The following is a 24,325-nucleotide window of genomic DNA, read 5'->3' on the forward strand; positions in this document are numbered from 1 at the left end:
CAAGGTTAATGTAAAGTGCTAAGCGCAGTGTTAAGTACAGGAAGGAAGTACACTGCCATGGAAATACAAGCCAGGATTGCATGTCATGGTTATTCTATATTCCCAGTGCTAGTAACTCGAAGTATAACTGGTAAAACACTTAAGAGCCTGCTTAGGTGGGTATAAACAAATATGGAGAAAGGTACACCTTTTTTAGTATTTTACTTTTGCAAGTAATCTTCCTTTCACCGGAACTGTTTAATATTTGTGAAAATGGTTCTCGCTACTTCACAGAACTCCTGTTAAACAACACTTCATTTTGCCTACTTCTGTGTACAGCTAGTAGCAAAATCAGATGTTCTTACTTATTTTTTGGACATAAAACTTAAATTGCTTTAGTAATTACTTCACCAAGTGATATTTTCCACACGCTGATCTGTTACAACATTGAAAGCATTTAAATCTGCAAATACAAATTGGAGAAGAGTTTGCTTTTGTGTGACTGCTGGTAGTCTTAAGTGCAATGGCCAATAACTCTACTTTGTATTCCTGTCAGATTCTCCTTCCCCTACTGCTGCAAGAACGCTGACGCTGGTCGCCAAGTCTGTGCAGAATTTAGCAAATTTGGTTGAATTTGGAGCTAAGGTAAATATTATACGTGCACAGAACAGCCTGGAATTGCTTTTCTGATATATTTCAATGTTCCTGCTTTATACGGGCAAAAACCTGCTTTTGTTTTCTTATGCGAAGTCTGAAACCTGACCTGTTTGTCATCACCAGCATAGAGGCTTTGTTCCTGCACTTCTTGTGTCTTCTTCATTTGGAACTAAACAGGGTGTTGATCTGAACTAGAGCAATAGCAGTCTGGCCAAATTGTGAAGTGGAGGCCCACTATTTTGGGATAAACTGATCTAGAAACCTGATCTTGTGCATCCCATGAAGATTTTGAACCTAGTTGTATCAGCAAGGGGCTGTTAAAACAGTTGATGAATGAATGGCATTGCAGTAGGCATTACAGAATGTGATGCCACTATGTGTTGATGCTATGAGAACACAAATAACCTCAGCAGGCATCTACCTGTATATAATTCACCTTCAAACTGAGACGTATCAGACTTAAACTCAGAGCTGGATAGAGTATCCAATATTGAAACAAAGGAAGAACTACTGACCTCTTGAGTCACTCTTTCGCCACCTGCTGTTTCGCCTGTGCTTCTACTTGCGCCTTACTTGCGCCTTGGTGTTTTCTGTTGTAGAGCTTCCAAACACCCCTTCTACTTGTATTCGTTTTCCTGTCGTTAAACTTAATGAATGTTGTAAATCAGCTTGACAATTTGCAGTAAAAAGACCTAGCTTTTAATGAAGTTTCTGCTGTGTGGATAAGAGAAGGCAAGCAACAAGTGGTCTGTCTCAGTTCCCAAGCAGCAAGGAACATGACTGATAAGTACCTGTGGACTTCAGCGTCTGACACACACCACTTGTAGTACAAGTGTTAATGAAAAAAAAGGGCACCTTGCTTCTGATTATCCCTTTTCAAAGTTGTAGAGAGTTTGTTTATTGAAGCTAGTATGTGTGGGGAAAATCATCTGAAATACTTCATAAGATTTAAATTTCGTGCTAGTATGCCTATAAGAAACTATTTCTGAATCCACCTGGAAAACAAAAAGTGCGGGCTCTTGACCTGTGTACATTATTCAGGCGTTCAGAAATACACGTGAGAAGTTAAAGTCACCCCAGATAACATACTTGTTTTGTAATGTCATTTTTCTGACAGCATTGCGTTCACATCAGCTATGACAATTCACTTGGTACTGATTTGTTTTAATGAATACTTTTTAAAATTGCTAGGAGCCATATATGGAAGGGGTAAATCCATTCATCAAGAGCAACAAACACCGCATGATCATGTTTTTAGATGAACTTGGGGTAAGTGGCTAAAAATTCTTTACTGGAAATTATATGCTAATATGCAATATTGTAAATGAAAATTATTCACACTTTTTGTTGACTAGCTTAAAAATGCATCAGCTTCCACGTGATTTTGAATGCTTGTTGCTGAATAAATCTTCCTCACGTATCTTTAAAAAATGCAGATTGCTGTCTGGCCTGTCGCACAAAACTGAAACCATCAAACATCATACATTTTGTTCATTTAGCAACTCCGTAGATGCAAGAAGCTAAAATATACCTAATCTGCATGAGAATTAGGAATCTTGGCTAAAAAAGTTTTTAAAAATGTATTCTGAAACAAAAAAAATCCCATGTATAATTTCATATAGCTTTGACGAGACACTGAAATTGTTTTAAAAAATAGATTTCAGCCAGCATTCCCCAGAGTATCCCAAATGTGTTGTACATACTGTAGTTTGAAATGGAACAATTGCTTTATTATATTTAAACTCTTACTGTTTTGCATACGGTAGCTGTAACAGAAGTTAGGAGTTCATATATGTGTGTATTTATACTAATAATTTGTATTAAAAATGAAGATAAAAATGTGTGTAGCTTCCTGAGTTTATTCTTTTAAAGTGACATAAATGACATCTCAGAACATTTTGGTAAGACACAGAAACAAGTATTTTAGTGTGGCATGCAGACAGGTCACCTTTTCTGGTTGAACTGCAATTTCTGTATACTGTGATGCATCAGTTTTCTTGAAATGAGAGATTTTACACAAGGTCTCTGAAAACCATTGTCCTGAAACTAACAGTCAGGTTAATCTGTTTTAATCACAGAACTATTTTTTTATGAGTAATTTCATGAGTTACTTAGAGCTGTAGCTTAAGCTGTACAGGGTTTACCTGGTTACTCACTGTTCTTAAATCTGCTCTCATCATTTTTGTTCAAGAATGTTCCTGAGCTTCCAGACACTACAGAGCACTCTAGAACTGACCTATCCCGTGATCTGGCAGCCTTGCACGAGATTTGTGTGGCACATTCGGATGAACTTCGGACACTCAGTAACGAACGAGGTGTAATGCAGGTAAACCACAAAGATTAACCATCAAATCACAGGTGCAGATAGGGTATCTTGAGGTAATCCATCATGCCAGGATTCTTTTAAGTATTTCTGGCTAGCATTATGTTTGATTAAAAAAAAATAAAAAGTGCATCTCACAAGAAAGCTGCTAGTTGTAAATACTTAGTCCATAGTTGCAAGATTTGTACAATAAAACCAAGATTTTTCAGGTTTAGAGAGGAAGATTTTAGTTTCTAGAGGAAGCGTACATCTGTGAAACTACTGACAGTTTCTCTAGGTCAATATTTTAAGGATCTTGTTTTTTTCAGCTGAACTAAATTTACTTCCCCTAGCTTTCTATTGCTATCTTATTTCTGCTTCCTAATTTTTATAGTACATTTATAAACCAACATAGCAAGCTTTTCTGGCAAACCCACTGTGATTAGTTTGTTCCAGCTGTTAAGCAGGCCTACTGTAAATGATTAAACTTCCAAACTTTATAAAAAAAAAAAAAAAAAGCTTTATAAAAACTCAAAAAGGAATTACTTCAAATTACTTACTGCATTGTCTCGAAGTTCTACAGAAGTTATATACCTCCTTTTGCTCTGCTAATAACAGTGAATCTCAAGGAAGGAATTAAACTTACCTCACAGTAACATTTCTGTGTATTGTGCTGTGCAGGCAATAGTGATTTGAGTAACCTACCATTTGATGCTAGTGCCTCCAGGGCAGGGACAGTTGCACTTGAAAACCTCTTATTAGCAACAATCTTTCTTAAATGTGATTAGTATCAGCTGAAACCATTGATACATGTTCAGTGAAGCCAGTAGGGGACTCCCACAGAGGATTTTGAGTTGTTTTTTGTTTAGTTTTGTTTTCATTTTGATTATTGAGGTTTAACCTTGATTGTATTGGTTGTGGGGCTTTCGAGGGGAGTTGTTTTTGCTTTGGAATGACTGACTTTCAAAGAGGTTAAGTTTTGGACATTGATCGTTAATTTCAATTAACACTATTAAGTGTTTCCAAATACCTTTTATAAGCACTTTCACTATTGTATTTACAAGGCCTTAATTTAATCCCAGGTAGACCATAAATCTGTATGGCAGGTCCTTTGGCAGCAGCAGAACAAGCGAGCTTTTACTTGAATAATGCATATTTCAGCACTATTTTTTTTTTTCCAAACTAGAGCTGCTGTGAACTTCTGTGATGATTTCATAAAACAAGGAAGTACACTTGTATTTAACTCTTAACTTTGAAAGAAAAAAAGCTCGAGAAATTTGAAAATAAAATAGGAGTTCTTTATTACAGCACCTGAAATCTAATCCAGTTCAATAACCGCAATCTACCTCTATATTGGCATGAGAGAAAAAGTCATGTTTGAGTTCATAATTGAGTCGTTGTGGCTGATAGTCGTGACAAAAAACACAAGCAATGGCTAGACTGGCAAGGCAGGACAGAAGCAATCAGTACTAAATACACGTGCTCGGACAAACAGGTTATGGTTTTCTTTTGTCACAAAAAAAAAAATAGTGGATCTTCAGAAAAACCTGATACAGATAATGATGAGGGATGTGATCCTCTTTTCTTGATATACTTAACTTCATATGTCAGAGGATAAATTCTCCGTTATGGGTTTCTACAGACAAAATTCTCTTGCATTTTCCTCTTTTCTTCTTAATTATGCCCTAATGGTTCAGGACCACCTATTTTAGTTAGAACAGTACTTCCATAATGACAAAAATGGTTGACCTCCCGACTGTGTGCTAGCAGTATACTGTCTTAGCCTACCTGTGTTAGAAGAAGCACCAAGAAGATCCATGGGTACGGCAGGAATTTCACAATGCTGTTTTGGAGTTCCCTTTTCAAGTAGTGTCCTACTGACTAGGAAATCAGAGCTGTTGTCGTGTTCCCCTCCCTCTTTTCTTTAAACTACATAATTGTAAGTCTGTTAAGGTAATGTTGAAAGTGTATCTCAAGTAAAACTTTTGGTTTTTTTACTAGTTGCTAACATATGGTTGTATTTACTCTTTTTTCCACAGCATGTTCTTAAGAAGCTGTTGGCTATTACAGAACTGCTTCAACAAAAACAAAACCAGTATTCAGTGTCCAACAACATCAGGTAGCAGCCCTCTACCTGAATTCTGCATGGATCCAGCATGCCCAACATGGCAACTCACACCAGTATCACTTTCTTCTTGCTCTTGCCAAAAATAGCACACCCTGTCACATTCCCAGTAATGTGTGAACTATGCAAAAAGAAAACAAAGATTCTGTTGGTGAATGATTGTACCAGCAGCTTTTTAAGCTATCTGTGCAGGACATTTGCACTTTTTTCCACTTGGAAACAGTTTTCACAACCTCTGAGCCTTGGTGTACAGTTCACCTTCCACAAAGAAAATGCTGTGACTGTGTCTTGAACTTTAAAATTATTTTCAGCACCTCTAATTGCCAAAGTTTTGCTGTCTTGTTGGAAAAGAATTATCAACTGACAAAGAAAGAAATGTGTTGTTTTGACAGCTACATATAACTGGATAACATTTCTTACTGTAATTTCTGACTGGTTACAATAATTATGACTTCTGACTGTTTCATCCACTTTAACTTGTATTTACAGTTTTCAGAATTTGATGTTATGGTAGGAACAATCTTTACTGTACACTTTTATACCATGCTGTTTCTCTTGCTGGAATCATGTTGAAAGAGAATATGCAGAATGGGTATTGTCAGCTTTATTTTTTGATGTGCCACTGATTCAGTCTGAATAGTTCTTCCATCAAGGACTGTATATCCAGATAAATCACAATGCTTTTGTAAAATGTTTACAACAGTAAATAATTTGAATTAAGTAAATTTATTGATCATTGTATCAGACATGCATGCATTCATTAAACCATTTTATAAAATATGTATTGGTTGGTCTTTTGTGTACTGTATGTCTACCATGAATCTTATTTTTATACATGGAAAGTTAAGTTTTTGAAATAAATCAAGCTGCAGATCAACTCTATGGAAACTTGCTAACTTTGGTTGCTGTGGAGATTTTTTCCTCGTGTCTGCATATGTGGTGAATGATGTCCTTTGATGTGTTCATGCAGTGTCACTTTGGTTTTAAGCATAAATCCCCAGAACAGCAGTGTAACAGACCAAAGCTAAGAGTTTAAATAAGGGGAAGAACTTAAACTATGCAGTTGATCCAGGGGCATTCTGCATCCCCATTTATGACAATTCTTGGGAGTGATCTGGTAACGAATGAAAGGATGCTGAGATTCACTGGCAAGGTGTATGAGATGCCACATAAATAACTCTTGTGCAACATGAACACACCTGTTACAACATCACGCAGTATCTCCTGTCTATTCAACTGCATTTTGCATTCACTTTCATTCTAATTTGCATGGACTCTATCTTTAGGTCTTTGCTGTACATTCTTCCTTACATGTCTTGCAGCTTGCTGTTGCTCTCCAGTTGAGCCATTTATTTCTCTGGAAGGTAGGTGCCCAGAACTGAACCTTCTGCTCTGAAAAGAGCTCTCAAGTGCCACAAGTGGTATATTTATATTACACTAGTAAGTGTAGGTAGTAGGTAGAGCTGATGCTCTTAAAACAGCATAGTAAACGTTCCTGAAGCTGCAGTTTAGGTGAATGTATACTAAAACTGCATGTGTTCTAAAACAATGTATGAAAAGGAAACAGAGTTTGCCCTACATTTAGAAGCTGTGTAAGTAGTTAGGAAGATTTTAAGTTGTTCTCTGATGCCCTCAGGCAGGTTTATCACAGCCACTAATCTGAGATCATGGCTGCAGGAACAGGAAATACAGTAACAAGTCAGTCACAGAATTGTGAATATTACTTTGTATAGTGTAAAGTAGTTGCTGCAGCCTCTCAGTACATCTGAGAATCACACACAGACTCACACATACAGAATCATCTAGGTTGGAAGAGACTTCCAAGATCACCTAGTCCAGCCCCTGACCTAACACTAACAAGTCCTCCACTAAACCATATCCCTAAGCTCTACATCTAAATGTTTGAAAGACCTCCAGCAATGGTGACTCCACCACTTCTCTGGGCAGCCTGTTCCAATGTCTAACAACCCTCTGAGTAAAGAAGTTCTTCCTAATATCCAACGTAAACCTCCCCTGGTGCAACTTTAGACCATTCTCCCTCGTCCTGTCGCGAGGCACTTGGGAGAACAGACCAACCCCCACCTCACTACAGCCTCCTCCTGCCTGAGACAGCTCCCGACAATCACATCCTCCACCAGTCCTTCTCTGTTTGTGAAGAGAAGGTCTAGCGGGGCACCACCCCTGGTAGGTTCACTAACCAGCTGCGTCAGGAAGCTATCTTCCACGCTCTCCAGAAACCTCCCAGACTGCTTTCTCTGGGCTGTGTTGTGCTTCCAGGATATGTCAGGGAAGTTGAAGTCCCCCACGAGTACAAGAGCTGACAATTTCGCAACTTCTGCCAGCTGCCTGTAGAATTCCTCATCCGTCTCCTCATCCTGGTTTGGCGGTCTGTAACAGACCCCCACCAGGACGCTTGCCTTGTTGGCCTTCCCGCTGATCCTACCCAAGAGAAACTCTTCTCAAATGCAGAAAATGTTAGGGGCAAGGTTATATTCTTTGAACAGTAACAAACTTGGGAAGAGGGCATGCATGTTTTGCTCTAAACCACGTAACGGATCTATTACCCGATTTGCTTTCTGCTTGTATTTAACCACTTTGCTAAATGCCAGTCTTGACTTCAGCTACCGCCATGCTGCAATGCATTTCTTAACATCACTTTGTCACTCTTCTGTGCGTAACAGATTTCTCCAAGTGAGCATTTCTTACTGATATTTGACCGTAAATGGATGAGGGTTTTATAACGGAGCTACAATTAACTAAAACTGAATTGTATAAAACGCTTTATTGCAAGCATATTAAATAGTAAAAGAGCAAATACCTCATGCTAATACAGGCTAATGAACCTTTGGCAGACAGGTTCACGCGTCACAGGACAGCGGGTACTGCAGTGATAGGATTTCCTCTTCGTCGTTACACCAGCTCCGCAAACTCGTCATCGGTACATTCTTCCTAAGGGAAGGAAAAAAGCAATGCCTTGAGCAGCACGGCCAGACAGTAAGCTGTGCAGGAACATGGACCAGCTGGTACTGCTGCATGTGGTATCAGCGTAACATCCCTTATGTGTGCCAGCTGAAAAGAGTTCAAGTAATACAAGTAACTTCACTTCGACCTCTCAGACTGTGCCTACTGACAGTAAAAGATTGAAACAGCAACTTTAAATGGATTTTAAAACTTAGTTTGTCTGTCCACTTTACCTGACATGCATATATTTCTTCCAGGACTGGTGTAAGACAATGCAGGGACTGTTCTACTTCTGACAGCCAGTAAGAATGTCAGTCAACACGGAAAAGCTGAATACAAATTCATGCAAGTCCTACACAGAAGCACATTCATTAGGCTCCCTCCCAGATTGTCATGATGTGCTTGACCTACGACTATCGGTAACAACTAGTGAAAAAGATGAAAGGATATTTCATTTCCTGGCAACTCCCAATGATCCCACATTTCTGCTCAAGCTTCCCATGTTGCTAAATGTGAGAACAGTTTAAGACATTTCCCCTATTTTGTTGTAAGACTGCACTTAAACTTTGATTCCCGAGTTCATTAAAACTGTTGTCACTCTCCCTTTACAGCCACCCACTATGCTATCTTCTGCAGGGATGATGAAACCAGAGAGAACTCAGTCGCATACATAAACACATCAGAGGTAAAGATTTTGTTTTCAGCCATCAGTGGCTTATCCCAGAAAACACAACTGAAAGGCTCAAGGGAGAGACCCCAGCTTGTTTCTGCAAGCATGCTATACTGCTTATCAAAGAAGGGGAAAAACAAACAAAAACGCTTATTTTTTTGGAGTGACAACTCCATTTTAGGGCCGGTACTTTTCAATATTTTTATAAACGATCTGGATGTAGGAATAGAAGGTATTTTGAGCAAGTTTGCTGATGACACCAAACTTGGAGGAGTTGTGGACTCGAATGAGGGTGGAAAGGCCTTGCAGAGGGATCTGGATAGGTTGGAGAGCTGGGCGATCACCAACCGCATGAAGTTCAATAAGAGCAAGTGCCGGGTCCTGCACCTGGGACGGGGAAACCCTGGCTGCACGTACAGACTGGGCAATGAGACGCTGGAGAGCAGCCTAGAAGAGAGGGATCTGGGGGTCATGGTAGACAGCAAGTTGAATATGAGCCAGCAGTGTGCCCTGGCAGCCAGGAGGGCCAACCGTGTCCTGGGGTGCATCAAGCACGGCATCGCTAGTAGGTCAAGGGAGGTGATTGTCCCACTCTACTCTGAGCTGGTGCGGCCTCACCTCGAGTACTGTGTGCAGTTCTGGGCACCACAGTATAAAAAGGACATGAAACTGTTGGAGAGTGTCCAGAGGAGGGCTACGAAGATGGTGAAAGGCCTTGAGGGGAAGACGTACGAGGAACGGCTGAGGTCACTGGGCCTGTTCAGCCTGGAGAAGAGGAGGCTGAGGGGAGACCTCATCACAGTCTACAACTTCCTCGTAAGGGGGTGTCGAGAGGCAGGAGACCTTTTCTCCATTAACACCAGTGACAGGACCCGCGGGAACGGGGTTAAGCTGAGGCAGGGGAAATTTAGGCTTGACATCAGGAGGGGGTTCTTCACAGAGAGGGTGGTTGCACACTGGAACAGGCTCCCCAGGGAAGTGGTCACTGCACCGAGCCTGTCTGAATTTAAGAAGAGATTGGACTGTGCACTTAGTCACATGGTCTGAACTTTTGGGTAGACCTGTGCGGTGTCAAGAGTTGGACTTGATGATCCTTAAGGCTCCCTTCCAACTCAGGATATTCTATGATTCTATGATTCTAAGTACAGCCCCATGAGTGCAGTCTGGAGGGGAAGGATTACCTCTCCTGACTGCTGGTCATACTTTATCCACTGCAGCCAAGAATACCATTAGCTTTCTTAGCAGTGAGGGCACACTGCCAACCCAATTCAACTAGTCGTGCTATTTAAAAAACAAAAGCATGCATTTTATGCTAAGGGTGACAGATCACTCTCTGTATGTACAAGGTTTTCAGTATCAATAAAAGTTCCATTAAAAAGGGTTCCTTACAAAGCTATTCCTCCACCAGAGTGTAGCAGTGTTGTCTACAATTTCCAGACAATATTACAACTGAAAGTTACAAAAGATGTTCAGATCAGATCGTGAAGGATTACCCTACTCTGTTTTCATTTGTTAAATTACCCTCTCCACCGTATTTATATCCGGACTCACAACCTGAGGTACAAGCTACTCATCTGCACTGTTTGCAAGCCTTGCTAGCAAACCAGCTACTTCAACCTTGGTCAGGAAGACAAAGTAAAAGGAAACACTTTCACAAACACTGGCCAGCTTAAAAACACTACCTAAAGCTTATGCATCAGGCAGGCATCTCCACATATTTCTTCATATTCCTTTTGCTGAATCCTGAGCAGTGAATCTCTGCCTGCACAGTTAGGATTTCAGTTCCTGGCCTTCCAAAACCAGGACTTTCACCATGGTATTCCAAGCTGGTTTAACAGCTGCTTTCCCTCAGTGGTATCACAGAGTTTCAGACAGTGGAGTAGAAGTACTGAGCTTCATGTTGTGCTGTGGTTTGTCAAGAGACTTCCAAAAGCACAAGGAAGAGCAGGAAGGATGGTCTGCATGTGCTTGCCACTCCCCACAGAAAATATGAGTATTAAAAACACTCCCAAATGCAGGCCTGCAGTAACTCTGGCTCATTTTAAAAATAAGCTGCAAAACACTCTGAGCAATATGTAGAAGAACATCAGTGGCAGAAGTTTGTCAGTGGCTGTGTCAATTTCATCAACCATTAGAGTGGAAAAACAAGTATTTGTACCATACATTTACTAACCTCATCAATTTTCGGCTTTTTTGCGTTATAGTCACCATCTTCACAACCTTTCCTCTTCTTCCTAACCACCGTCCAGAAAAAAAAGTAGGTTTAGTTATTCATTTCCAGAGTCAGTTTCCTTATTTCCTGTTATTTCCTATTATATCCTTATCTCCCACCGTTGGGGCCTGCCGTGCTAATTAGCATAGAGGAACAGCATCTGGGTGTTACAGAAGAACTGTGTGAACCTGAGAACCAAGACTTTGAACAGGCACCCTCACGTTTGCATTGACACGTTTTCATTTTCATTCACTCACAGATCAGTCAGTGTTTCCACAGCATTAAAAAAGATTGAAATTTAACAAATTACATAGGATCTACTTACATGTTGGAATTAAGTGAAAACTCCGGACTGTGACACTTCTCTAATTTCTGTTTTAGAGCAGCAATCTCTTCAGGCCTTGGCAGTTCATATTTCTTTATAAGATTTTTCATGCCTACAGTGGCAACAACACAGCTCTAAGCAAACTAAGTAATTTCTGCTCCACCCTGCGAATTACACAACGTCAGTATCAATCAGTAGTGTGGCTCCTGCTACTGCTTATCCCTTGTATTTAACCTTGAGGCAACAGTTTCTCTCTTTTCCCTCACATCTCTGCCAGATTTTGGAAACATCACATCTATTTTCCAAACAGACTTCAAGACACTGTAAGGCAAGTTTTACCAACTTAACAGAAATCTTTATAACTAAAATCCCTACTTTTATTTGTCAAACCATCAGATGTCCCAAGTTCTGACCTTCTCCAACTCCCAAACCATTTGCTTACACAATTTCCCATCACTTGCAGCACACTAACTTTGGAGTATCCAAGATTACACACACGAGGCTTGACTATCATCTTAAAAACAGAGGATTAATTCTAATTAGCATCAAGGATCAACAGAAGCTCAGCACAAAGGACTACAACTGAATTAAGTTGCCAGCATCACATTTTTTGTTTTTCATCAAGGCAAATTACAGCGTTCACATTCCTTTGCCAGCAACTTTCAAAATAGATGAGTGTTTTTTTGTATTCAGCACTGCATCCTAGTCTTAAAAACAGTTTCTGTCTTTTATGAATGTAAATTAAATTTACAAGTACCCTACAAGAAAGAAGACCTTCTCTACCACCAGTTCTATGCAAAACAAACCACTCACAGATTTAGCATCTCAGCTGCTCTAAAATTTTCTGCCAGCCACGTTTACGAAGAGCTGCCTTTAGGGTAATGCTATTTTCCACAAAGCTGCAAGTGAGTATGTGATCCCAGAGTTCCTTCTGCATTTCACTAAAAGAAACCTGACGACTAGGTTTGTTCGCAGAAGACAGAGGTAAGAGTACCTCAAACTTCATAAATTCAATTTAAATTGAATTTGTAGACCCTGCTGACTTAAACGATATATTCACCACCGAAGTCTGCTTAGTCAACAGACTGGATTTTTTCTTTTCGATGCTAGCACTCTCCATTTTAAATACATGCATCAGGTTAGAATATTAAAGAACTGCCTTCTTAAAATTCCATACCTCGACTGTCATTTAATATAATGATCAGCGTATGCTGATCATGTACTCCCCACTGTCACAGCTAAACCATGCCAGCATTCATGTTTTGTTCTGTTTTTTATATATGTAGCTGTTTTGTACTAGACATCTAAACATAAAACCTGAACATCTTTTGAAACACCTTCATAGCTACAAAGTAAAAGCGGTGTTCAAATGCTGGCAGATCACTCAGCTTACAAAAGTCACCCTCTGGTGGTAGAAGTGGTTCTGTGCAGCTTTTGTCAGAGGCTGTACTCTCAAGTCATCGTGACAGAAAAGTTACTCATCCAAGCTCACTCAAAAACATTAGCTAGTGCCCAAAACAGATTTCTCACTTTTGAATACAAATCAGTTACTAAAAAAATCAATACAACATATATGATTTGCAAAGCATCGGGCTCTTTACCATTTTGATTTAATTTAATAACAAAGGTAAGTCTGAGTGTTTTCTCCCCCTGCATATACCTAGCAAGTAGGTCATTGTACTGCCAACGTTTTACCTACCCTATGCAAGCCCTGAGCTGAACAAAACCATTGGAAGCACACTTTTCTGCTTAAAAGTTTTGTTGTTTGGAAAAACACCATGTTTTTCTTTTTTTTGTTTGTTTGTTTGTTTGTTTGTTTTCCTTCAGAAAGACAGTTTCTCACATTTTTTCCAATGTTTACTTACATTTCATGCCATCTAGTAACTTGCCCAAGAATGTTCTGTTTTCTTTCAGCATAAGGCTTTCTGACAAGTAACTGTAAGGAGAAATGAAAGAATAATTTCCTAAAATAAAGTGCCATAATTATTTCTGACAGCTACTATTAGTTAATAAAACACCTATCTCCATCTGCTAAAGCATTATGATTAGACTTAGTAAGAACACTTTTGTTGTGGAAGTGCTATAAAGTGACAAGCAAATGATGAAGCAAGTCTTTCACTTCCAGCATTCTTCTGTTCCTCAGATTCAAAGTTCCTTTTAGTAACACATTAAAAGAGCACACCTGAGGAACATCATTACACAGTCATTTATCACATTCCAGTGTTAAAAAAAAAAAGGAACTTAAGATTTAAGTGAATTTAGATGAAAACTGAAGCTATGAAACAGAATATTGAACACACGACACAGGACCTCCGAGTAAAAATACGAAAAGTTTAGAGAATAATCTCACTTTCAGCTTTAGCACTTGCTCATTTATGCTTCCAAATCTTAAAACAAAACAAAACAAAAAAAAAAAAGAAAAAAAAACCCACACACCAGCTGGTTAAAACCACAAGATATATAAGCAATAATCCTTGTCAAGATCTACAAAAAAAAACAGTTTATCCCTTGCTGGGATGAAAACTTGCATGTAAAACCCAGGACTCTTAAAGTGTTACCAGTCTGTGTGAAGAGAAAACGTATAATACAGACACACTCAGCTGTGCCAGCTGCAGCTCACAGTCTGAGGCCCCAGCCACCATGAAGACAATGTTAATTGCTACAAGCTGGCAGCTGCTCACTTAGAGCCACTGCTCAGACAACTTCAGGAGCCCTTTGCTGACACCCTAATGAGAGACTAACTGGTAGCCATTACTTGCCAGAGACCAGTTGCTGTTGTTTTGGCTGAAACTGTAACTTCTTGAACACAGATTTAATCACGCTGACATCTGGGACCCACAGATTTTCAAGCCTCTGTGTTCTAACCCAGCTCTGTCCTGCCAATGCAGGGACCCCTACTCACAGGCCCTCAAGACCCGTGCTGCAGCTTCTCTCGTGTGCAGCAGCTGAAGCTGATGCGAAACAGTGACTGACAAGGTTGTAGCAACTGTAGGTGCTGACGGGTGACAAAGAATTTGTTTTTTTTTTTTTTTATGAGTAGACAAAACTCACATAACCTGAATCCCATGCTACCTACAAACTATTCTAGTTCTCTTTATAGCCAAGCTTTCTGAGTTTTGATGTATGGAGTACAGAAAATACGCTCAGGAATGAGATCGACAAGTTGTAATAAGCAGCTGAACGCTGGCACACCGTTCTGAGAAAACAGTGAATCCTGAAGAGCATTCTCCCACGCTGTGGAAGACTCTGTAAGCAGAATGGCTTTAATAAACTCTTTCAGGGTTGGTATCAAAGCCCTGAAACAAGGGCTTTCAAAGCCCTAGAAACAAGTGGAGAGGCCACAGAAAAGAAACTGAGTTACTTAAGAGCACCTTACCATTTAATGAACTTATCATTAGTTCATTTCTGTGTACACTGATGGTCGTACCAACCAAGTGCAGCACTTACGGTTTGGGCATAGCTAGTAGCCATCAGTTCAGAGAAACACCATTTCACTCCAAAATCTCTGGTATCTTAGAAATTCTTAAAAATCTAACTTTTTTCTTTCAGTGATTCTTTTATGTTTCATACCCTCACTTTCTACTGCATTTCCAGTCTCTTCACTCTGAAAATCCTATTCTGCTCTAATTAGGGCAAAGCCATCACTTTGGAAGAAGCAAAAAAAACATTTCAAAGGAATATAAAAACCAGACACCAACTAACTGCATAGCCCCTGCTTTTCAAAAGTTGAAAAAGAAATCACTACAGCTTTAGTTTTGAAGCATACTTAATGCAGCAGACTGTTAACTACCAAGTAAATGCTTAATTCTATTAGTCAAGAACATCTACAGTAAAGTTTTATACAGGTAGCAAATAAATCGCTCCAAAGAAACAAAAAGACTACCTCTCCATGTTAATTCCTGCTCTTGAAGCACTAGATAGGATAGCAGTGAGAGCTATCTGTGAGGGAGTAAAGAGTAGATACGCATCTGTCAGAGCCACTCGATTGAGAAAGTCATCAGCTGTTCTCCTCAGCACTTCAGGATTCTCCAGCATTGGGTAACGGGTCTAGAAAACGAATAAGAAAGTAAGTAGATGTTCCTGAACTTCCACTCGTCAGCTCAGAACACCAAACACAACAATGTACTATAAAGCAAAAGAGTAGCTGGCCATCTTGTTCAAAATAAATGATGTTTAAAGAGCACAACAAAACAGACCTCCTGGCAAACACCTATCACTTTACAGTCAACATCATTAAGAGCACGCTTATTTTTTCTATCACAAGCCATAACATTTGTCTTACATTAGCATATGAAGTATGTAGCACATAAAACATTATTACCTTAATATCAATTAGAAATCCCTCAAACGGCCTGTATGGATTGTGCACAATAAGATGGAAGTTCAGCTGTTGAATGAGAAGCAGTTCATACTCCAGTATCTGTTCGAGAGCTTTCTCCTGTCCAAGAGGGCTTTCTCGAAGGTTACCAACAAACTGTGCACTGGACACATTAAATTCATCTACTTTACACGCCAAAAATGCACACGTTAGCCTTGAGAAGGATAAAAGGAAAAACAAAAAAATTCATATCTGCATATGTTTTCATGAGAAGTTCTGTGCAGAATTATTTTTTTTTAATATCCAAAGTACCATCTATAGAACACAAACTTTCCCAAGCAGAAACAGAAGGCGACCAGTCTTTACATATATTTAAAAAAAACAAACTGAGAGATTAAATATCTCAACAAATGCCGAGTATACTTCTAACGTTTTAATCGATATGGTAACGCAAGGTGTGTTGATAACTCACATTATTATCCGAGGATGATACTCCATCACTGAGTTGTTCAGGTAAAAGCGTTTAAAATACATACAAGCTGTTCCCTACATTAAAAAAAAAAAAGGAGGGAAAAGTAAGAAGCAAAAATAGATTGAGAAAAAATAAAATAAGATCACACAGCAGTAGCAAGTGTAAATGTGTACTACAGGCATACAGGACACAACACAGGTGCAAATGCCGTGCCATTAAACATTCCCAAATCTAGTACATCTGTGGGTGTAATAAGCTTACAGAATTGTAGTTTGGTTGTCTTTTCTGCCATTTTTAGACATAGATTTAAGAAGACTGCGCAAAAAGTTGATGGCGTCTTCATGAGAATCTGACACTGACATAAAATTTAAGAAACAGCGACGGTCTACTTCCCTGCATGTTTAAAAGTGACACTTCTCTGGGTGTCTGCAAGTACCCCAGCCTGTCAGCGCTGAACTCCCCACTGATCTGAGCCCCACCACCGTGAAATCAGGTATTGCAAACCTGTTACTTGGGAAGTCTGACTCAGCACACTGAGTTAGGGCAGCCAATTCTCAGATACAAGGTCAGGTTTCATGCAGCATACGGTGGCAGCCTACAGGTGCAGAGTGAATGCGCTTTTAGCAAGATATTCATCATGATACCCGTAGGTAACAGGTAGGAGGCTCCAGAGAACCATAGCCAGAACAATGAAGGAGACAAAAGCCCGTCCCAGTTGGAGAGGGTGCCTAAGGCATGGGGGACTCCCTTCGGAAAGGGACAGAGGGACAAAGGGACAGACATACGCTGACCAGACCCAACCCATGGGGAACTCTGTTGTCTCCACGGGGCTTGGATGAGAGACTTAGCTAAGGAAGTCACGCGCCTGGCACGGCCCACCGACTGCTACCTGCTGCTGGTCATGACAAGGTAGCAACGAGAAGTCCGAGAGCCATCAAAAGGGACTTTAGGGCTTTGGGGCAACGACTTGATAGCATCAGGGCAGGCGGGGTGGCGATGTATGTGAAACATGGGCTGGGCTGCGTGGAACTTCACGCTGGGGATGGCAAAGTTGAGAGCCTGCGGGTAAGGATTAAGGGACGAACAAATAAAGGGGATGTCGTAGTGGGAATCTATTGCAGACCACCCAGCCAGGATGACAGCGCCGATGAATTATTCTTTGCAGAACTAAGAGATGCCTCGAGGTCAACTCCCCTTGTCCTTATGGGGGATTTCAGCTTGCCAGACATCAACTGGGATCACCACGTGGCAAGTCCAGGAGGTTCCTAAAGCACCTCGATGATAACTTCTTGGTGCGGGTGCTAAGGGAGCCAGCTAGGAAAGGTGCCCTCCTTCATCTGTTGCTGGAGAACAGAGAGGGTCTGGTGGGAAACGTGGCAATAGGCGGCTGTCTCGGTCATAGTGACCATGAAGTGGTTGAGTTTAGAATTTATGGTGACAGAAGGGAAACTGCAACCAAAACTTCAGCCCTGGATATGGGGAGAGCAGACTGCAGGCTGCTCAGGGAACTAGTCAGCAAGGTCCCCTGGGAAACTGCTTTTGAAGGCGTTGGCATCCATCAGTGCTGGTCAGTCTTTAAGCACTGCCTCATAAAAGCACAACGTCAGGAGATTCCTAAATATCGGAAGTCAGGCAGGCAGGGCAGAAGGCCGGCCTGGCTGAGCAGGGATCTTCTACTGGAGATTAGATGGAAAAAGAAAGTGTATGGCTGCTGGAAGGAGGGTCAGGCAATGAGGAAGGAATACAGGGACACTGTTCGTGTTTGTAGGGAGAAAATTCGTGGGGCCAAAGCCCAGCTAGAGTTGAAGCTGGCCATGTCCGTGGAAGACAATAAAAAAGGTTTTCTTAGATATGTGAACAGAAAACTCCCAACCGACCCTGAACGTGTGCGGGATTTGCTGTTCCACCTGGATCCATACAAATCCATGGGTCCGGATGGGATCCATCCCAGGGTGCTTAAAGAGCTGGCTGATGTCATTGAGGGACCTCTCTCAATTATTTTTCAATGATCTTGGGAATCTGGAGAGGTCCCAGTAGACTGGAAGCTGGCAAACGTGCCAATTTTCAAGAAGAGCAAGAAAGAACACTCTAGCAATTACAGGCCTGCAAGTCTCATGTCAGTGCCTGGTAAAATTATGGAGAAGATGATCCCTGAAATTATTGAGGCACACCTGGGGGACAATGAGGTCATTGGTCCCAGCCAGCATGGGTTCATGAGGGGTCCTGCCTAACAAATTTGATTTCCTTTTATAAGATCATCCGTCTAGTTGACCAAGGGAAACCAGCTGATGGGATCTTTTTGGACTTCAGCAAGGCTTTTGACACGGTTTCCCATAGGATCCTACTGGACAAAATGTCCAGCATACAGCTAAACAAAAACATCATATGGTGGGTGAGCAATTGGCTGACGGGCAGTGCTCAACGGGTTGTGGTAAATGGGGCCACATCTGGCTGCCGGATGGTCACTAGTGGGGTCCCTCAAGGCTCCATTTTAGGGCCAGTCCTCTTAAATGTCTTTATAAATGAGTTGGATGTAGGCCTAGAAGGTGTTTTGAGCAAATTTGCCAACAACACCAAACTTGGAGGAGTTGTGGACTCTGATGAGGGTGGAAAGGCCTTACAGGCAGACCTGGACAGATTGGAGGGCTGGGCGATCACCAATGGCATGAAGTTTAACAAAAGCAAGTGCTGGGTCCTGCACCTGGGACGGGGCAACCCTGGCTGTATGTACAGACTGGGCGACGAGACGCTGGAGAGCAGCCTAGAAGAGAGGGATCTGGGGGTCGTGGTAGACAGCAAGTTGAATATGAGCCAGCAGTGTGCCCTGGCAGCCAGGAGGGCCAACCGTGTCCTGGGGTGCATCAAGCACAGCATCCCTAGTAGGTCAAGGGAGGTGATTGTCCCGCTCTGCTCTGCGCTGGTGCGGCCTCACCGCGAGCACTGTGTGCAGTTCTGGGCACCACAGTATAAAAAGGACATGAAACTGTTGGAGAGTGTCCAGAGGAGGGCGACAAAGGTGGTGAAGGGCCTAGAGGGGAAGATGTATGAGGAGCAGCTGAGGTCACTGGGCCTGTTCAGCCTGGAGAAGAGGAGGCTGAGGGGGGACCTCATCGCGGTCTACAACTCCCTCACAAGGGGGAATGGAGAGGCAGGTGACCTATTCTCTGTAACACCAGTGACAGGACCCGCAGGAACGGTGTTAAGCTGAGGCAGGGGGAGTTTAGGCTGGGCATCAGGAAGAGGCTCTTCACCGAGAGGGTGGTTGCACACAGGAACAGGCTCCCCAGGGATGTAGTCACTGCACCAAGCCTGCCTGAATTTAAGAAGCGATCGCACTGTGCACTTAGGCGCAGGGTCTAATCTTTTAGACCAGCTCCCAGCCCTCAGACACACACCAGTGCTGGACAAACAACCGGGGACCACGCACCTCAGCGTTGGGACCCCCCCCGCAGCAGCCAGGCGCTTTTCCTGTATCCCTGGCTCCCTGAAATCAATCCCAACTAACTGAAACATTTGTATCGTCAATTGTATCTCTGGAAAGCTCCGGGTTCGCTTCCACTCCTCGATGACGGCAGGGGAGAGGCGTAACAGCGGGGCAGCCGCGCTGAGGCGAGCCGGCAGGGCGCAGGGGGGGCCGCGGCGCCTGCTTACCACCACCGACCGCGGCATGGCGGGCTTGAAGACGGCGCAGAAATCCAGCAGCCGCTTCTCGTAGTACTTGCAGATCGCCAGCTCCTCCTGGGGCTCCAGCAGGCACAGCTCGCTGGGCACCACCTGTGAGGGGACGCGGGGATGCGACATGGCGGAGGGGGACTGGGGCGGGGGGGGGGGGGGGGGTGTCCCCTCTCCCCTCACAGCCCCACAGCCCCGCCGCCGCCTTTTCCCCCTCCAGCCCGCCCGGCACCTTCCCGTTCGCCGCCGCCCGGCTGCGGAACTTGCGGTTGGCCTCGGCTCGGCTCCTCGCCACCTCCTCCTCGCTGCCGAAGGTCCAGTGCCGCCGCTGTGTGCTGCTGTGGAACATGGCGGCGGCGAGCGGCCGCCCCCCGCCACCCTCACGGCGGCACAGGGAGCGGGAGGGGGGGGCGGGAAGATGGCGGGGAGGGAGGAGCGGGAAGATGGCGGAGGCGGGGCGGGAAGGAGGGTGAGGGGGGGGTTGGTCAGGGCACGGTGCGCCGCCCGGGGGGTGGCACAGACACGAAAAAGTGAAGTAAAACGTGACAAAGAGTAGTTAACCAGAGGGATATGGGTGGAAAGAGAGGGAACAGTCGGGTGTGTGGCTGCCAAGGCTGCCGACACCTCTACCACAGGACGGAGCTGACCACGGTCGTTTGCCTGTTCCGGCGTCTTTCCACATAACTATACGTGAACTTTGACAAGGAAGGGAATTGGGGTGTGCCCCACAGTCCGTGTGCCACGAAATACCTGCTGTTACAGTAAACCCTGAAAATAAAGAATCCCTTTTTTTTCTTGTGATGATGTACCAAAAGGACTTGCTGCCCTGCCCTATGCCGTGGTCAGCCTTACATTTACATTTTTTTTTTACAATAATGCATAGCTGTAAAATGCAAATTCCTGTTTTTTTTTTTTTTGTTTGTTTGTTTGTTTGTTTGTTTGTTTTGTTTTGTTTTGTTTTTGTTTTGTTTTGTTTTGTTTTTTCTCAAGCTTCTCAAAAATATCAGGAAGTGTGCTGACATCAAAAAATACCTCTCCTTATCCCAATGCATTTCACTATTTTATTTTCATCCATGTAACTATAAAACCATATAATTCATCAATATCAAATAATAATACATTCAGGGAAAAAAAAAAAAAAAAGAGCAGGGAATAATACGTTATGCCAATTTAAATCAAACTCCATGAGTTTTCAGGGAAGCATTTGAGAACAAAGGGCCCTCCAGTGGTTCTTCTAGTCTTTTCTCCTATGTAAAGTTAGGATTGATTTCCTAATTGCGAACTTGTATCCTGTAAGTTGATGTATATATAGTCTTCATCAGTGTCTCAGTGAAGGTGACTTAACAACACACCATGTTAGCATCATTTCACCCATCATATGGTTCTCCCCAGAACTTTGTATATTTTCCCTGTTGCTGCTATCATTTTAGATAATTATGTGGTTTGGTGTATATAGGCAAGCCAATGACACTGATGTTATAAATGAAGATACAACTCAATCTGAATTTCGTAATGTTTACAAAAGGCAAGTAAACAGTGCTGGATGCACAGGGAGTCTATGTTCCACCAACAGGCACACACTAACATTGAACTTTCTAAATATATATACATGTAGAACATTGCTTTTACATATTCATAAGAAACCTGGGTACACCTATACATATGTACAATCAGAAAAGGTATCAATTGTAACATAAACATGGCAAAATTTTCCGAATTCTGGCAAGTGTTTAACAAAAATTCCTTTAAGTCTACTACTATTAATGTCCATGCCCACAGGGCTCTTTAAGGCCTCAGAGACTGCTCGCCACGTGCCAAGCAATCCCACTGCAACCTTGTCATTTTTAGTTGCAGAGTCCCCACACCTTGACCTCAGTTTGTTCCCATATTTCAGGATCATAAACTGCGTGATTGTTAATAAAGGGAATAAGCTGTAAGGTTACCAGGACAGTCTTTGTTTCTAAGGACGTATGATTCCCCATAATGCGCAACTGCTGACCAGCGAGGGGCAGTTGTGTGCGCAGGTCCGCTTCTCTCAGCTTGAGCTTCTTCCCAGCTCCAGTGCGCCTATTTCCAATGACTTCCTATACAGGCTTCTTTGAGTGGCTTGCTGAGTTTGGCCAAACCTATCTTCATAAGGTGATCAATGTGCCTGTTCCTGTCCTGGTCCCTCTTCTGCTAGCCTGTCCTATTCGTTCCTTTTTCCTACTTCTTTATTGGTGACATAACTTCATTATGTTATATATAGTGTTGTATTTTCGTCTTGCTCCCCTCTTATACCCTTCACCCCACAGCAGTCCTTTTCAAACGACTTTTCATTGGTCAAACAACTTTGTCTGGCAACAGCAAACCCCCGGCAACTTCCATGCCTTAATGGCTAGAGAACAAGCAACCAGAAACAGCATGGGGTCTCCTGAATTGCCCTTCTTGGTTCCCTCTAAACTCTTTACATTCCTGATGGCCTCATCGTTAAGAATTTGATATTATCATCAATCATGGGACTTCTCAACCCCCATGGCCACACTTCCACATCTCCCCCTTCTTTACAGAATCACAGAATTTTCTAGGTTGGAAGAGACCTCAAGGTCATCGAGTCCAACCTCTGACCTAACGCTAACAGTCCCCACTAAACCATTTCCCTAAGCTCTACATCTAAACGTCTTTTGAAGACTTCCAGGGATGGTGACTCCACCACTTCCCTGGGCAGCCTGTTCCAGCGCCTCACAACCCTTTCAGTGAAGAAGTTCTTCCTAACATCTAACCTAAAACTCCCCTGGCTCAACTTAAGCCCATTCCCCCTCGTCCTGTCACCAGGCACGTGGGAGAACAGGCCAACCCCCACCTCGCTACAGCCTCCCTTGAGGTACCTATAAAGAGCGATAAGGTCACCCCTGAGCCTCCTCTTCTCCAGGCTGAACAAGCCCAGCTCCCTCAGCCGCTCCTCATAGGACTTGTTCTCCAGGCCCCTCACCAGCTTTACAGCCCTTCTCTGGACCCGCTCAAGCACCTCCATGTCCTTCTTGTAGCGAGGGGCCCAAAACTGAACACAGTACTCGAGGTGCGGCCTCACCAGAGCTGAGTACAGGGGGACGATCACCTCCCTAGCCCTGCTGGTCACACTGTTCCTGATACAAGCCAGGATGCCGTTGGCCTTCTTGGCCACCTGAGCACACTGCTGGCTCATATTCAGCCGACTATCCACCATCACTCCCAGGTCCTTCTCCGCCTGGCAGCTCTCCAACCATTCCTCTCCCAGGCTGTAGCTCTGCTTGGGGTTATTGCGCCCCAGGTGGAGGACCCGGCACTTGGCCTTGTTGAACTTCATGCAGTTGACCTCAGCCCATCGGTGCAGCCTATCCAGATCCTCCTGCAGAGCTTTCCTACCCTCAAGCAGATCGACACACATGCATAGCTTGGTGTCATCTGCGAACTTACTGAGGGTGCACTCGATGCCCTCGTCCAGATCATCGATGAAGATATTAAAGAGGACCGGCCCCAGCACCGAGCCCTGGGGGACGCCACTAGTGACTGGCCTCCAACTGGACTTGGCTCCATTCACCACGACTCTTTGGGCCCGGCTATCCAGCCAGTTTCTAACCCAACGAAGCGTGCGCCAGTCCAAGCCAAGAGCTTGGACTTTTATTAACATCAAACATCTTCTGGACACGAATTATTACTCCATATATCACACTGACATTTGGTTACTTAACTTTCTGTTTGTTCTCTTTTTCTAGATAGCACATACCTGCTTACCAGAACTTGCTTTCTTTCTACCAGTCTGATGAAGGTGTACTGGGAGTCTTGCAGAAGATGTTGTATGGCAGAGTTAGTGGTTTTGGACAGTCATGTCTATTCTACTGGGGCTTTGTACATGAGACTTCAAAAACCCTTATGTTAGGATGAGTGGTGTCAAAAAGGACATCCCAATCCATCAGGAGGAGATGTGTGGTTTCTTTTGTTATGCAAAATAGAAGGCACCCAGGTGCATGATGGGCGAGGAACCTCTCCACATACCAGATTGGTGCAGCATGCCCTGGGAAAATCCATCTAGGGTCTACTCAATGCTACTTGAATGTGGGGTACCCAGCATCTGAAGGGACATTATCTGTATATTACTTTCCATTTTGGCTTATTAAAATAGCTATTTTATTAAGCTATTCATTGTTGAGACTTTCTTATTGAGATACAGAACTGAGTCGAGCGGGAGGACAGGGCTAAAAAAGAAAGAGAAGAAGCCTCAGCACTGTACAGGCACTGTTCACAGCATTATGCAAAATGAGACTGTGTAACCAACAGCCTTTTACCCAGAAATTCAAGGCACAGCACCATACAGGCTGATATGAGGAAAGTTACTTCCATCCCAGCCAGGCCCAATACATACAGATAGGATTCTGGGTTCCAGATTAGAAATTAAAAATTCAAGTCTATTTGAAAACTTTGTAAGGTAATAATGAGAATTTTGCCAAAAAAATGTAGACAAACTTTTGCGGAATAGCAACACAGTATCTCCTTCAGTTTTATCCATGTGAGCCTGCAGGTTCATAATACACTTGGGATATTCAAAAGAAAAACAAATTAAGTTACAAAAACACCATTTAATAGCCTCTGCTTTGGCAACCATAATTTAAATAT

The 24,325-nt window shown here is 42.8% G+C and overlaps 2 protein-coding genes across 2 annotated transcripts in view; one reads left to right on the top strand and one right to left on the bottom strand.

Annotated features, from left to right (window-relative positions):
- The window catches only part of RASA1 (RAS p21 protein activator 1), a 59,117-nt gene extending 53,274 nt beyond the window's left edge, over positions 1 to 5,843 (top strand). The window contains exons 22-25 of the mRNA XM_084304827.1: positions 536 to 624; positions 1,828 to 1,905; positions 2,828 to 2,962; positions 4,978 to 5,843. Coding sequence (XP_084160953.1) covers positions 536 to 624; positions 1,828 to 1,905; positions 2,828 to 2,962; positions 4,978 to 5,061 — 386 coding nt within the window. The 3' untranslated portion in view covers positions 5,062 to 5,843. The remainder of the gene's footprint in view (positions 1 to 535; positions 625 to 1,827; positions 1,906 to 2,827; positions 2,963 to 4,977) is intronic.
- A 1,983-nt stretch (positions 5,844 to 7,826) lies between these two features.
- CCNH (cyclin H) lies at positions 7,827 to 20,099 on the bottom strand. Its single transcript, XM_084304844.1, has 9 exons — positions 19,926 to 20,099; positions 19,673 to 19,795; positions 16,022 to 16,095; positions 15,553 to 15,763; positions 15,115 to 15,278; positions 13,097 to 13,167; positions 11,232 to 11,343; positions 10,868 to 10,928; positions 7,827 to 8,012 (listed from the first exon to the last, which is right to left on the bottom strand). The coding sequence occupies exons 1-9, from the start codon at positions 20,040 to 20,042 to the stop codon at positions 7,974 to 7,976; spliced, it is 972 nt and encodes a 323-aa protein (XP_084160970.1). The 5' UTR covers positions 20,043 to 20,099; the 3' UTR covers positions 7,827 to 7,973.
- Between the last annotated feature and the right edge of the window lie 4,226 nt (positions 20,100 to 24,325).

The sequence above is a fragment of the Netta rufina genome (genome assembly GCF_964035555.1).
Source record: "Netta rufina genome assembly, chromosome: Z".
NCBI lineage: Eukaryota > Metazoa > Chordata > Aves > Anseriformes > Anatidae > Netta > Netta rufina.